This window comes from Aquarana catesbeiana, unplaced genomic scaffold (genome assembly GCF_042186555.1).
Source record: "Aquarana catesbeiana isolate 2022-GZ unplaced genomic scaffold, ASM4218655v1 unanchor237, whole genome shotgun sequence".
Taxonomy (NCBI): domain Eukaryota; kingdom Metazoa; phylum Chordata; class Amphibia; order Anura; family Ranidae; genus Aquarana; species Aquarana catesbeiana.
In genome coordinates this window covers 1,314,659-1,331,235 of record NW_027362665.1, presented here as the reverse complement: position 1 = coordinate 1,331,235, position 16,577 = coordinate 1,314,659, and the positions used below count along the sequence as shown (strand labels likewise).

Here is a 16,577-nt window from a genome sequence, read left to right as displayed (position 1 = left end):
GTCTGAATCAGTACGGGCCACTTTGTGGTGCTGCACCGATTACCAATGGCAGTATGTGTACTACCCCAGGCACAGGTTCAATTTTGTATTTTCCAACAAAATCAGGAACATCCATCTTCACTGCTGCCTTTCTGATAAGCAACCAATATGGCAGTAATACAGGACCCACAGACAGACCTCAGTCGTGTATATCTCTGATGTGCAACAATCTAACAATTCTGAATAGAGATAGCACATCCATCTTCAAGCGATTTGGCATGCGACTCAACATGTCAAATCGCATGCCTAAAATCGGCAGCCATTGCCGTTAATAGCACCGTCTGAATCAGCACGTCACTTTGTGGTGCTGCACCAATTACCAAAGGCAGTATATGTACTACCCCTGGTACAGGTTCAATTTGTACTTCTGTTATGGAGCCCGGCAAATCAGGACCATCAATCTTTCCTGCTGCCTTTCTGATAAGCAACCAATAAGGCAGTAATACAGGACACAAAACCCCCACAGACAGACCTCAAACTTGTGTAGGTCTGATGTGCAGCAATATAACACTTATGAGCAGAGAGGTCACCAGACTCAATGATGTGCGTTTCTGCCGTGCGGCACAAAACCAGAAAGTACAGACCACCTTCATTGTTGTATTTTTCTGATCTGTAGCCAAATAAAGCAGTACCTTTAGGATATAAAGGACACCAAACAAGCTTCAGTGCAGTGCATTTCTGATGTACAGCAATATACCCCTTATGAGCAGAGATGTCACCAATCTCAATGTGTATTTCTGCTGTGCCACAAAACATTCCAGCAAGGACAAACCTTCACTACTGAGGTCTGCTGGTAAGCAGCCAAGGAGTCATGGTGTATCCCTTTATGAAATAACCAAACAGGGGCAATTTATTCCATAGGCCTAGCCTGGGCTGTAGATACTAACCCTTCACCACCAGTGAAGGAACCAATCCTAAAATGGTTGGACACCTTACTATAGTAGCTGTTGTCCTACCTTACCTCCGTAGATTGAGCAAACGCTAGCCAGCTCATACACGGGTGGGGCTGATTAGTAACTAAAGTCTCAATGAGCCCAGCCCTAGAGACCAATTTAAGACCCCTAGAAAGGGTGGTTACCAATTTAGCCTGGAGGTAAATAGCCACCTGCAGCCCTTAAACAAGCAATCATATAGCCATCTAGCTCTTGCATATGTTTGCACAGAAAATCCTTATTCAAAGGATATAGGAAAACGATTTATGGTAAATCGCTTTTAGATCTGTCACTGAGTGGACTGTAGCCCAAACCAACAAAAAGGTTTTTCTTACCCCCTGCATTAAAATATAACCACAATGTAAGAGTGGAGTGGGAGGTTGGAGCTTATGAAAAGTTACCCATAGCAAGCAACCCCTAAAAGGAGGATCTGTCACAAGGGAACCCCTACTGTGCCACACAGAAGCTTGGTCCCTGCCACATTGTTGAAGGTTAGGTCAGCTTTTAACCACTTGCCGACCGCCTACCGCATATATACTGCGGCAGAATGGCACGGGCAGGCAGAATCACGTACCCGTACGTGATCTGCCTCCCGCGGGCGGGGGGTCCGATCGGACCCCCCCCCGGTGCCATCGGCGGTCGGCATTTGACTGGGAGCGTCGGGAGGTGAGGGGGAGACCATCCGATCGTGGCCCCCCCTCGCGATCGCTCCCAGCCAATGGGAATCCTCCTCTGCCTGTGTGTCGTTTCACACAGGCAGAGGATGTGATGTCATCTCTCCTCGGTCTGGCAGTTTCCGTTCCAGCGCCGAGGAGAGAAGACAAGTGAGTGCACACAACACACACAGTAGAACATGCCAGGCATACCTTACACCCCGATCCCCCCCCCCGATCGCCCCCCAATCACCCCCCCCCCGTCACAAACTGACATTAGCAGTATTTTTTTTTTTTTTTTTTCTGATTACTGCATAGTGTCAGTTTGTGACAGTTACAGTGTTAGGGCAGTGAGTATTACCCCCCTTTAGGTCTAGGGTACCCCCCTAACCCCCCCTAATAAAGTTTTAACCCCTTGATCACCCCCTGTCGCCAGTGTCGCTAAGCGATCATTTTTCTGATCGCTGTATTAGTGTCGCTGGTGACGCTAGTTAGTGAGGTAAATATTTAGGTTCGCCGTCAGTGTTTTATAGCGACAGGGACCCCCATATACTACCTAATAAATGTTTTAACCCCTTGATTGCCCCCTAGTTAACCCTTTCACCACTGATCACCGTATAACTGTTACGGGTGACGCTGGTTAGTTCGTTTATTTTTTATAGTGTCAGGGCACCCGCCGTTTATTACCGAATAAAGGTTTAGCCCCCTGATCGCCCGGCGGTGATATGCGTCGCCCCAGGCAGCGTCAGATTAGCGCCAGTACCGCTAACACCCACGCACGCAGCATATGCCTCCCTTAGTGGTATAGTATCTGATCCGATCAAATCTATACTAGCGTCCCCAGCAGTTTAGGGTTCCCGAAAACGCAGTGTTAGCGGGATCAGCCCAGATACCCGCTAGCACCTGCGTTTTGCCCCTCCGCCCAGCCCACCCAAGTGGAGTATCGATCGATCACTGTCACTTACAAAACACTAAACGCATAACTGCAGCGTTCGCAGAGTCAGGCCTGATCCCTGCGATCGCTAACAGTTTTTTTGGTAGCGTTTTGGTGAACTGGCAAGCACCAGCCCCAGGCAGCGTCAGGTTAGCGCCAGTACCGCTAACACCCACGCACGCAGCATACGCCTCCCTTAGTGGTATAGTATCTGAACGGATCAATATCTGATCCGATCAGATCTATACTAGCGTCCCCAGCAGTTTAGGGTTCCCAAACACGCAGTGTTAGCGGGATCAGCCCAGATACCTGCTAGCACCTGCGTTTTGCCCCTCCGCCCGGCCCAGCCCAGCCCAGCCCAGCCCACCCAAGTTCAGTATCGATCGATCACTGTCACTTACAAAACACTAAACGCATAACTGCAGCGTTCGCAGAGTCAGGCCTGATCCCTGCGATCGCTAACAGTTTTTTTGGTAGCGTTTTGGTGAACTGGCAAGCACCAGCCCCAGGCAGCGTCAGATTAGTGCCAGTACCGCTAACACCCACGCACGCAGCATACGCCTCCCTTAGTGGTATAGTACCTGATCGGATCAATATCTGATCAGATCAGATCTATACTAGTGTCCCCAGCAGTTTAGGGTTCCCAAAAACGCAGTGTTAGCGGGATCAGCCCAGATACCTGCTAGCACCTGCGTTTTGCCCCTCCGCTCGGCCCGGCCCAGCCCACCCAAGTGCAGTATCGATCGATCACTGTCACTTACAAAACACTAAACGCATAACTGCAGCGTTCGCAGAGTCAGGCCTGATCCCTGCGATCGCTAACAGTTTTTTTGGTAGCGTTTTGGTGAACTGGCAAGCACCAGCCCCAGGCAGCGTCAGGTTAGCGCCAGTACCGCTAACACCCACGCACGCAGCATACGCCTCCCTTAGTGGTATAGTATCTGAACGGATCAATATCTGATCCGATCAGATCTATACTAGCGTCCCCAGCAGTTTAGGGTTCCCAAACACGCAGTGTTAGCGGGATCAGCCCAGATACCTGCTAGCACCTGCGTTTTGCCCCTCCGCCCGGCCCAGCCCAGCCCAGCCCAGCCCACCCAAGTTCAGTATCGATCGATCACTGTCACTTACAAAACACTAAACGCATAACTGCAGCGTTCGCAGAGTCAGGCCTGATCCCTGCGATCGCTAACAGTTTTTTTGGTAGCGTTTTGGTGAACTGGCAAGCACCAGCCCCAGGCAGCGTCAGATTAGTGCCAGTACCGCTAACACCCACGCACGCAGCATACGCCTCCCTTAGTGGTATAGTACCTGATCGGATCAATATCTGATCAGATCAGATCTATACTAGTGTCCCCAGCAGTTTAGGGTTCCCAAAAACGCAGTGTTAGCGGGATCAGCCCAGATACCTGCTAGCACCTGCGTTTTGCCCCTCCGCTCGGCCCGGCCCAGCCCACCCAAGTGCAGTATCGATCGATCACTGTCACTTACAAAACACTAAACGCATAACTGCAGCGTTCGCAGAGTCAGGCCTGATCCCTGCGATCGCTAACAGTTTTTTTGGTAGCGTTTTGGTGAACTGGCAAGCACCAGCGGCCTAGTACACCCCGGTCGTAGTCAAACCAGCACTGCAGTAACACTTGGTGACGTGGCGAGTCCCATAAGTGCAGTTCAAGCTGGTGAGGTGGCAAGCACAAGTAGTGTCCCGCTGCCACCAAGAAGACAAACACAGGCCCGTCGTGCCCATAGTGCCCTTCCTGCTGCATTTGCCAATCCTAATTGGGAACCCACCACTTCTGCAGCGCCCGTACTTCCCCCATTCACATCCCCAACCAAATGCAGTCGGCTGCATGAGAGGCATTTTCTTTATGTCCTCCCGAGTACCCCTACCCAACGAACCCCCCCCCAAAAAAGATGTCGTGTCTGCAGCAAGCGCGGATATAGGTGTGACACCCGCTATTATTGTCCCTCCTGTCCTGACAATCCTGGTCTTTGCATTGGTGAATGTTTTGAACGCTACCATTCACTAGTTGAGTATTAGCGTAGGGTACAGCATTGCACAGACTAGGCACACTTTCACAGGGTCTCCCAAGATGCCATCGCATTCTGAGAGACCCGAACCTGGAACCGGTTACAGTTATAAAAGTTACAGTTACAAAAAAAAGTGTAAAAAAAAAAAAAAAAAAAAAAACACAAACAAAAATATAAAATAAAAATAGTTGTCGTTTTATTGTTCTCTCTCTCTCTATTCTCTCTCTCTCTATTGTTCTGCTCTTTTTTACTGTATTCTATTCTGCAATGTTTTATTGTTATTATGTTTTATCATGTTTGCTTTTCAGGTATGCAATTTTTTATACTTTACTGTTCACTGTGCTTTATTGTTAACCATTTTTTTGTCTTCAGGTACGCCATTCACGACTTTGAGTGGTTATACCAGAATGATGCCTGCAGGTTTAGGTATCATCTTGGTATCATTCTTTTCAGCCAGCGGTCGGCTTTCATGTAAAAGCAATCCTAGTGGCTAATTAGCCTCTAGACTGCTTTTACAAGCAGTGGGAGGGAATGCCCCCCCCCTCAACGTCTTCCGTGTTTTTCTCTGGCTCTCCTGTCTCAACAGGGAACCTGAGAATGCAGCCGGTGATTCAGCCAGCTGACCATAGAGCTGATCAGAGACCAGAGTGGCTCCAAACATCTCTATGACCTAAGAAACCGGAAGCTACGAGCATTTTATGACTTAGATTTCGCCGGATGTAAACAGCGCCATTGGGAAATTGGGGAAGCATTTTATCACACCGATCTTGGTGTGATCAGATGCTTTGAGGGCAGAGGAGAAATCTAGGGTCTAATAGACCCCAATTTTTGCAAAAAAGAGTACCTGTCACTACCTATTGCTATCATAGGGGATATTTACATTCCCTGAGATAACAATAAAAATGATTTAAAAAAAAAAAAAATGAAAGGAACAGTTTAAAAATAAGATAAAAAAATAATAATAATAAAGAAAAAAAAAAAAAAAAAAAAAAAAAAAAAAGCACCCCTGTCCCCCCTGCTCTCGCGCTAAGGTGAACGCAAGCGTTGGTCTGGCGTCAAATGTAAACAGCAATTGCACCATGCATGTGAGGTATCGCCACGAAGGTCAGATCGAGGGCAGTAAGTTTAGAAGTAGACCTCCTCTGTAAATCTGAAGTGGTAACCTGTAAAGGCTTTTAAAGGCTTTTAAAAATGTATTTAGTTTGTCGCCACTGCACGTTTGTGCGCAATTTTAAAGCATGTCATGTTTGGTATCCATGTACTCGGCCTAAGATCATCTTTTTTATTTCATCAAACATTTGGGCAATATAGTGTGTTTTAGTGCATTAAAATGTAAAAAAGTGTGTTTTTTCCCCAAAAAATGCGTTTGAAAAATCGCTGCGCAAATACTGTGTGAAAAAAAAAAATGAAACATCCACCATTTTAATCTGTAGGGCATTTGCTTTAAAAAAAATATATAATGTTTGGGGGTTCAAAGTAATTTTCTTGCAAAAAAAAATTATTTTTTTATGTAAACAATAAGTGTCAGAAAGGGCTTTGTCTTCAAGTGGTTAGAAGAGTGGGTGATGTGTGACATAAGCTTCTAAATGTTGTGCATAAAATGCCAGGACAGTTCAAACCCCTCCAAATGACCCCATTTTGGAAAGTAGACACCCCAAGCTATTTGCTGAGAGTCATGTTGAGTCCATGGAATATTTTATATTGTGACACAAGTTGTGGGAAAGAGACAATTTTTTATTTTTTTTATTTTTTTTGCGCAAAGTTGTCACTAAATGATATATTGCTCAAACATGCCATGGGAATATGTGAAATTACACCCCAAAATACATTCTGCTGCTTCTCCTGAGTACGGGGATACCACATGTGTGAGACTTTTTTGGAGCCTAGCCGCGTACGGGACCCCGAAAACCAAGCACCGCCTTCAGGCTTTCTAAGGGCGTGAATTTTTGATTTCACTCTTGACTGCCAATCACAGTTTCGGAGGCCATGGAATGCCCAGGTGGCACAAAACCCCCCCAAATGACCCCATTTTGGAAAGTAGACACCCAAAGCTATTTGCTGAGAGGTATAGTGAGTATTTTGCAGACCTCACTTTTTGTCACAAAGTTTTGAAAATTGAAAAAAGAAAAAAAAAATTTTTTTTTCTCGTCTTTCTTTATTTTCAAAAACAAATGAGAGCTGCAAAATACTCACCATGCCTCTCAGCAAATAGCTTGGGGTGTCTACTTTCCAAAATGGGGTCATTTGGGGGGGGTTTGTGCCACCTGGGCATTCCATGGCCTCCGAAACTGTGATAGGCAGTGAGGAGTAAAATCAAAAATGTACGCCCTTAGAAATCCTGAAGGCGGTGATTGGTTTTCGGGGTCCCGTACGCGGCTAGGCTCCCAAAAAGTCCCACACATGTGGTATCCCCGTACTCAGGAGAAGCAGCTAAATGTATTTTGGGGTGCAATTCCACATATGCCCATGGCCTGTGTGAGCAATATATCATTTAGTGACAACTTTGTGCAAAAAAAAAAAAAAAAAATTTGTCACTTTCCCGCAACTTGTGTCAAAATATAAAACATTCCATGGACTCAACATGCCTCAAAGCAAATAGCTTGGGGTGTCTACTTTCCAAAATGGGGTCATTTGGGGGGGTTTTATGTCATCTGGGCATTTTATGGCCTTCAAAACTGTGATAGGTAGTGAGGAGTAAAATCAAAAATGTACGCCCTTAGAAATCCTGAAGGCGGTGATTGGTTTTCGGGGCCCCGTACGCGGCTAGGCTCCCAAAAAGTCCCACACATGTGGTATCCCCGTACTCAGGAGAAGCAGCTAAATGTATTTTGGGGTGCAATTCCACATATGCCCATGGCCTGTGTGAGCAATATATCATTTAGTGACAACTTTTTGTAATTTTTTTTTTTTTTTTTGTCATTATTCAATCACTTGGGACAAAAAAAATGAATATTCAATGGGCTCAACATGCCTCTCAGCAAATTCCTTGGGGTGTCTACTTTCCAAAATGGGGTCATTTGTGGGGGTTTTGTACTGCCCTGCCATTTTAGCACCTCAAGAAACGACATAGGCAGTCATAAATTAAAGGCTGTGTAAATTCCAGAAAATGTACCCTAGTTTGTAGACGCTATAAATTTTGCGCAAACCAATAAATATACACTTATTGACATTTTTTTTACCAAAGACATGTGGCCGAATACATTTTGGCCTAAATGTATGACTAAAATTGAGTTTATTGGATTTTTTTTAGAACAAAAAGTAGAAAATATCATTTTTTTTCAAAATTTTCGGTCTTTTTCCGTGTATAGCGCAAAAAATAAAAACGGCAGAGGTGATCAAATACCATCAAAAGAAAGCTCTATTTGTGGGAAGAAAAGGACGCAAATTTCGTTTGGGTACAGCATTGCATAACCGCGCAATTAGCAGTTAAAGCGACGCAGTGCCGAATTGTAAAAAAGTGCTCTGGTCAGGAAGGGGGTAAAACCTTCCGGGGCTGAAGTGGTTAAGCATCTTGGAGCAACTTCAGATTCCTAGCAGCTGGGCTAATAGGACCATATAACCTAGTGCACCTGCTGAGCAAGGGAGCTTACTCCTGAATCCTTCAACCATTGCACGATTAATAATTTGTTCAGTGGTATACCTGGCCAGTAAGGAACTCTTTGTTCTACCAGGTCACCCCCTTTGCTGTATTCACCCCTACTAATGTACCACAACCGGGTATGTAGGGAGAGGCTGGCAACCTACTGTTGTGATAACCACAGTGTCTCTGCTATAAGAGGGAGCTGTGGCTGGTGGTTTTTAGCAGTAGCTTCTGGGCTATTTTGTTATGGAGACCCCAGGTCCTGCACTGCACCACTTAGTAAATACAAGGGGGAAGGGGAAAAAATGCCTTACCAACCTCTTTCCCATCTGAGGTGGTTTAGGCACACTCGCTCCTCTGCACCACTTGTCCACCATACAGCATCTCTGATGTAGGAGGGAGCTGTGGCTGGTGTCTTTAGCAAAAGCTTCTGGGCTATTTGAATCCAGACCCCAGGGGAGATTATCTCAAATGCCCAGAAACCATCTGGCTGGGATTGGGGATTTTTGACTCACCGTTGTCGTCTTCCCCTTTTTCCACAGCCACCGGGCTTGCTTTTCCATCCTTATGGTCCACACGCAAGGAGGATAGCCCCAAAGTGCCCCCCCCCCCCTCCAACTGCTGTCCCTTTAGGGAGCTGCAAGGTTAGGCTGTGTCCTTCACTGTACCAGTCAGTATATACACATGGGGGGGGGGCAATGCCATATGTTCCTCATTCCCATCTGAGGTGGTTTAGGCAGACAATTACCATAGTGAATTGGTGCCTCCTCGAAAGGAGGATGTGGGCGCCTGCTCCTGCTGACTCTCAGCCTTCCCTTCTGGGTAAGAACGCGGGTCGTTCAGGCGGTGCCCTCCCCAGCAGCCCACGCGAGCTACCAGGGGCCCAGAAGTCAGGGGATACGATCCCCCTGGAAAGAACCGACGGCCAGCACCCCCGTCTGAACGGACGCCCGGACAGGTAAGGGGGGGAGACAGGATAAGGGCCCCTGAAGTTCTGGGGACACCACTGTACCCAGGGGCCTTCAGCTATCAGGGGGGCTTTCCCAGTTTTTGCTGCCCCCCCTGAAGAAAGGATAGGGGAACCCCCCGGGAAGGATAAATATATCCGGCCAGACCCAGAGGCTTCCCAGGCATTTGGTCCGGCTCCCAGGGGGAGACCACCAGCCCCAGGCTTCAGTCATTTGGAAAAAAACAAACAAACAGTTTCGCCGTGTAGGGAGAAACACAATCAAAAACTGAGGATCAGGGGGAAGGGTGTGGACTTAAAACAGCTGTTGATTGATTGTGTTTCCTGTCGGGAGGAGCCTCTCATCTCTCAGGTGTGCCGTCCTGGAAGATGACTTGAGAAAAAATGTTTATATATATATATATATATATATATATATATATATATATATATATATATATATATATATATATTGGGGATAATTATAGCATAATTATGTAAAAAATAATGCGTTTTTTCAAAATTGTCGCTCTTATTTTGTTTATGGCGCAAAAAATAAAAATCGCAGAGATGACCACCAAAAGAAAGCTCTATTTGTGGGAAAAAAAGGATGTCAATTTTGTTTCGGAGCCACGTCGCAACACCGCGCAATTGTCAGTTAAAGCGACGCAGTGCCGAATCGCAAAAAGTGCTCTGGTCAGGAAGGGGGTAAAATCTTCCGGGGCTGAAGTGGGTATATAGTGCAGGGGTCAGGAGTATATAATGTACAATATAGAGTATATAGTGCAGGGGTCAGGAGTATATAATGTACAATATAGAGAATATAGTGCAGGGGTCAGGAGTATGTAATGTACAACATGGAGTATATAGTGCAGGGGTCAGGAGTATATAATGTACAATATAGAGTATATAGTGCAGGGGTCAGGAGTATGTAATGTACAACATAGAGTATATAGTGCAGGGGTCAGGAGTATGTAATGTACAACAGAGTATATAGTGCAGGGGTCAGGAGTATGTAATGTACAATATAGAGTATATAGTGCAGGGGTCAGGAGTATATAATGTACAATATAAATTATACAGTGTAAGGGTCAGGACTCATAATATTGGTATTCAGTAATCAGTGAAAGATTAAATGTTTACATGAGACAAGTTGCAGAGGTCCCACACCGCTGCCTCCCATCTCCTGAGACTGCACTCAGTGACTTGGGTCTGAGACTATACAGACATATCCCTCCACCCGGCACAACCAGCAGATAACAGAACAAGTAATCCTGGGAGAATTGTTCTGTCAGATATCATGCTAGACCAAGGCATGGGGCAGAAGACCCAAAGAACATGTCCAAGGTGCCTAGGTAGAGCAACATCTATGGTGAAAATCAACCTTTTGCTGCCAGCTGAACCCCAGAATCTCCATAAATCCAGTCTAGATACATAAATTGTGTCTGCAGCACAGAGAAGGAAGATTATCACCCAGTCCCGCCCTACTCTGGACCAATCAGTGAGCAGTATGGGTGGAGGAATGTATTTAGTGTTAATGACCCACCTGTACTGATCTCTGTAGGAGTGTCCTCCTCTATAAATGTCCCCGTTATTCCATCCTCCTCCATAGACTGCTGATCATCCCTCACATACCTCTCTTCTTCTTCTGATTTAACCTCAAATTCTATATCGATTGGATCTCCACTCTAAATCAAGAAAATGAAAGTGAATATCATCCGTAAACAATAGGATTTATTATTGTGACATCAGATATAAAATCCACACATCATCTCTAGGAGTCCATGTTCTAGATGCTCCATCCCACCAACCTTGTAACAGTGAGGGATGGTGTGATCTTCCTGTGTGGAATCCCGGAAATACAGAGGACGGGGACATCTCTCTGGTGAGTTCTTAGTATTTGGTGGCTCCATCATATCCTTGTGTCCTTCTGATAACTCCTCCATCACTCCATACTCCTCATCCTCCTCTTTATACTCTTCTTTAACATCAATATTATCATCCCTGAGGTTTCCACTCTGAATATATAATAAAACATTCATTGTAACAAACATGCTGTGTATAAATCAGAACTACCAATAATTGTCAATCATCTACCTGATGATGGTGAGGGATGGTGTGACCTTCTTGTGTGGAATCCCGGGAATACAGAGGACGGGGACATCTCTCTGGTGGGTTTCTGTAGCTGGATGACTCCACCATGGTGTCCTGGTACAGATCTTTGTGTTCTTTTAGAAACTCCTCCATCACCCCATCATCCTCCTCTTTTATCTCTTCTTTAACCTCAATTTTAGAATCTCTCAGATTTCCACTCTGAATATAGAATAAAAATCACATCAAAGATAACAATGCAGATAATGTACAGATCCTAATGATACTATCAGTGATTGTTCCTCATCTACCTGATGATGATGAGGGATGGTGTGATCTTCCTGTGTGGAATCCCGGGAATACAGAGGATGGGGACATCTCTCTGGTGGGTTCCCATTACTGGATCCATCTGTAGGAAACACACACACTGACTGAATACATTGTTTCTATGTGTTTATCAGATGATGGGGGGATCTAGGTGGAGCCTCCGTACTGCTCTCTCCTTTACAATAAAGTCTCCTCTTACCCGGTGATGTGAGGGGCGGCTGATTGTCCATCATGACGTCCTTGTAGAGATCCTTGTGTCCTTCTAAATACTCCCACTCCTCCATGGAGAAATAGACAGTGACATCCTGACACCTTATAGGAACCTGACACACACAATGATACAGTCACCATCCAGACACATCCCTTGTCTGTTACTGGATAATGTCCCAGAATTCCCAGCACCGCTCACCTCTCCTCCATGATCTCTCTGGTGACTTCTAGAATCTTCTTTGTATTTCTCTATTCTATCAGGGAGGGAGGTGGAGGCAATGTGATGGTCATATGATCTCCAGACTTCACAGGAGGAAAACTCTAGATCTGAACACAAATAGTAAAATTTAGATGATATTCCCAGAATCCTCCTCACCTCACTATTCAGGTCTCCATTATATTAAGGCCCTACTTCAGACTGAAGTATAATTTACCCACACAGGACCCCCACACTATGCAGGTTAAAAGCTTCTTGCAGGCATTCTGATGTCATTAGATACAATGCAGGACCAACAGTCCCACTTTGCTAGTTGGGATGCCAAGGGTCCGCCCACATCCTAAGAGCATCAGTAAAAAAGCCAGATAGAGGGACATTAGGAGGAGGAGCTGTGAGGTCAGTGTGATGTCATAGGACATATAGACTCTGGATGGAGGGACATTGGGAGGAGGAGCACTGAGGTCAGTGTGATGTCATAGGACATATAGACTCTGGATGGAGGGACATTTGGATGGGGAGATTTGAGGGGTCCTCTATATGAGGCCCCCGTGCAAACTAAATCATTGTTCCTGGGTGTGTCCTACCTCTCCTAAACTGAAGAGTGAACTTTGACCTTTACCATACAGAAATCTGTCAGGAATATGTGAAAGTAAGCTCTCATGTGATCAGGTGACGTGCGGAGGAACGGAGTGTAAATAGCAGACAATTTTCTCCAGAGCTCCTAATGGTGGGGATGGATTTTGCTGAGTGTTGGTGCCAAGTTTCCACCCCCCAGGATCACTGCAGGTGTGGAGAAAAGCTGTGTAAGAGGATATGGAGGAGAGATGAGGAGGAGATCCAGGAATCAGGATAAAGGTCAGGACAAGCAACAGACGAGCATCCAAGAGATGAAGCCGGGGTCACTACACAGAAAATCAATCCAAGGAAACAACAGGCAGGACGAGGAATAGCAAGAAGGAGCTCAGAGACAAATGAGAATATTGCTCAGCCAATGGGAGATTATCTCAGCATGACTTACATAATGAAGGAGATGAGGGGGAGGGGAGGAAGTCACTTATGGTGACCATAGAGACATGGAAATTCAGCTGGTTCAGCAGGGATCGGTCACATTTCCATCCATGTGTGGTCACTGCCGGATAAAAGTCACTCCATCAGCGGCTGCAGCCAATAGCTTCATCACTGATCTGTGTATTCTGAGAGCGGAGGAGCGCCCCCCATTGTCAGAATACAATAGTGCAGCGGGGAGGATTCCCCCATCCCCCTCCAATGTGTAGATGGGGGAATCACTTCAGTTTTTTCCTCTCATCCCGCTGGCTGAACGATAAAACTGAACCATGTATGGCCAGATTTGCAAGGAAGATATATTCATCATCAACTGATCCCCCTGAAGGGGTTAATCAACATATTACCTCCTCTGCCGCCAGATCCAGCAACGTCTCCTCTCTACGTCCTTCCAAATGGGATGTCTGTCAGTATCCAACGTCACTTCCTGTCAGTATCCAACATCACTTCCTGTCTGTATTCCATAGAGTCTTTCTGTCTGGGTAGAAGTGAGATCACCACCTTGTGGAGCTCAGAGGAACTGCAGCCCCGAGAATCATCTCATAGTGAGAACACGATAAATATGTAAAAAATACCGCGCTATAAATCAAATAAGTGAGGAAAAAAAAAAAATAATATTTTTTTTCTTTAGGAAAAAATTGTGTTTGTGAGGAAACAACTATGAAAAGTAAAAAACTATAAACTAGGAGCAGCTGCTAGGAGTGAGATACACACATAAATAGATGGAAAAGTTTGTAGCAGTGCTAAAAATTACTATACTAAATTATAGCAGTGATAATTAACAACAGTGCTTCAATATAAACTGTAATGATTACAATATTGATTAAAAGTTCATTGATTATAAAAAAGAAAAACATCCTTCTATGTATATAGATTGTGCTCATAATCCATAACCAAAGTGTGGGTAAAGCTTCATAAATATTGATTGAATAAATCCTCCACCACAACCACAGTGATGACACCACACAGAATGCTCACTTACCCTAAGGCAAGCTCTATAAGCCTGCGACCTATTACCCGGCCAGGGCCTTTATCCAGGGGAGATTCAGGGACAACGATATCCCAGAGAACCTTATGGAAGTGTGAAGGAGCCGTGTGGGTGGGAAATTACCAAGAGAACACCGGTGTTCTGCCATATAGTGTCCTTGTATCAAATAGTGTCCGCCTCGTACTGCGCAGGCGCAGCGCCTGCGCAGTACGGAGGAGCAGGAGATGCCGAAAATGTCCGAAGGTGATCAGCTGACCATCAGCTGTACACGGCGCTCGGGCACCTGTTAGCGATGGCAGTGTAAGAGGGCCCCTCGCGGGCTCGCTTCGCTCGCCACGCTTCGGGCACGGCCTCGCTGCGCTCGGCAAATATTTATTCTAACTCTATGTCCACTTGGATAGTGGGGAATGATCCTGGACATAGGGTAAGAATAAATGCGCAGGCGCCGTGTACAGCTGACGATCAGCTGTTGAACTTCGGAGACTTTCGGCGTCTCCTTTGTCCTCCGTACTGCGCCTGCGCAGTACAGGGAGGACACTATATGATAGGGGACTGAATTCGACAAGACACCGGCATAGAGAAGGATTCCCCCTTCCCTCCTTTCACTTTACACACCTGATACATACAGGGAACATCTGAATGGTATCCAATCTGATCACTAGTGTGAACACGGCCTTGTGCTATGTGTGTGTACTGTATATCCTTCCCCTTTCCCTCCTCCCTGAGTGTGTATGAAGAGGAGGAGCTCTGAGTGTGTATGAAGAGGCGGAGACCCTGAGTGTGTATGAAGAGGCGGAGCTCTGAGTGTGTATGAAGAGGCGGAGCTCTGAGTGTGTATGAAGAGGCGGAGCTCTGAGTGTGTATGAAAAGGCGGAGCTCTGAGTGTGTATGAAGAGGCGGAGCTCTGAGTGTGTATGAAGAGGCGGAGCTCTGAGTGTGTATGAAGAGGCGGAGCTCTGAGTGTGTATGAAGAGGAGGAGCCCTGAGTGTGTATGAAGAGGCGGAGCTCTGAGTGTGTATGAAGAGGCGGAGCTCTGAGTGTGTATGAGAAAGCCGAGCTCTGAGTGTGTATGAAGAGGCGGAGCTCTGAGTGTGTATGAAGAGGCGGAGCTCTGAGTGTGTATGAAGAGGCGGAGCTCTGAGTTTGTATGAGAAAGCCGAGCTCTGAGTGTGTATGAAGAGGCGGAGCTCTGAGTGTGTATGAAGAGGCGGAGCTCTGAGTGTGTATGAAGAGGCGGAGCTCTGAGTTTGTATGAAGAGGCGGAGCTCTGAGTGTGTATGAGAAGGCGGAGCTCTGAGTGTGTATGAAGAGGCGGAGCTCTGAGTGTGTATGAAGAGGCGGAGCTCTGAGTGTGTATGAAGAGGCGGAGCTCTGAGTTCCGGGGTCCCCACAGGGGGAGGACATGAGGCTCCCTCAGTAAGAAGCACATAAATGATTGTATATTGTGTCAGGATAGAGCCAGACACCTCGGCACCACCTGAATCTGAGGTGAGGTCTCTGGCTGAATTCACAACACAAAGAAGGGGGTCAGTCTGGTGAGAGTCGCCTTCCATGATGGACACAGAGAGGAGCTGATGGCTGCAGACCTCACTGGAAGGTGCTTAGAACTGCTGAGTCTGATGGATCAGTATGGACTGGGTGCTACTCACTGCACCCCGGGACATATAGTTCTGTATTGTCTGTGCTGCTGAGCTGCGGTCAGACCCTCCCAGCCCCCCTCCAAGGGCCCATGGACTTCACCCTGCCTGACCTGCTTCAGATACCAGCCCTAATCCCTGTGTGCCCAGATATCTGCCCTGTTCTGGACTTAGCCCTGTCTGCCTGGATCTCTGCCCTGTTCTGGACTTAGCCCTGTCTGCCTGGATCTCTGCCCTGTTCTGGACTTAGCCCTGTCTGCCTGGATCTCTGCCCTGTTCTGGACTTATCTCTGCCTGGATATCTGCCCTGTTATGGACTTAGCCCTGCCTGCCTGGATCACTGTCCTGTTCTGGACTTATCCCTGCCTGGATCTCTGCCCTTAAGTACGGGATCCCCATTTCTGCTGGGCCATCCTACGTGGACTATCTGTGTGGTGTTACATTGCCACCCGGAGGAATGTTTCTTTCTACTGTGTCTTGCTACCCTGATGTGCCAACACTGCTCTGCCCATGTGCCAAGGACTTTAACCCCCGCTTTACCAAACACTGCTCTGCCCTGAGGACTATCACCCCTTTGCTGTCCCATATTGCTGTCCCGAAGGTTCACTCTTCATTGCTGTGCCTTCTGTTTGCCCTGTGGACTACATCCCCTTTGATGTCCCATATTGCCACCCTAAGGATCCCTCTTCATTGCTGTGTCTATTGTTTGTTCTGTGAAGTAATTCTCCTCCTGCCTGTACCCCGAGTCCCCCAATAAACGCCGGCGTGTCGGGTTCCTGGTGATTTGCCTCTGTGTGCTCTCTCTCTGCACTCTTCGTTCATTACACCTCCGTCATGTCCGTCCTCTTCCTCCATAGTCACTGTGATGTCTTTTATCTCCAGCAGATGATGATACACACATATATAGTGTGGAAACCTAGATTAACCCC

The 16,577-nt window shown here is 46.6% G+C and overlaps 1 protein-coding gene across 1 annotated transcript in view; it reads right to left on the bottom strand.

The window, feature by feature from the left end:
• Positions 1-16,577, bottom strand: part of LOC141122062 (uncharacterized) — a 218,349-nt gene that overhangs the window by 91,187 nt on the left and 110,585 nt on the right. The window contains 6 exon segments of the mRNA XM_073611859.1: positions 10,662-10,803; positions 10,927-11,133; positions 11,213-11,428; positions 11,518-11,615; positions 11,733-11,856; positions 11,943-12,068. Coding sequence (XP_073467960.1) covers positions 10,662-10,803; positions 10,927-11,133; positions 11,213-11,428; positions 11,518-11,615; positions 11,733-11,856; positions 11,943-12,068 — 913 coding nt within the window.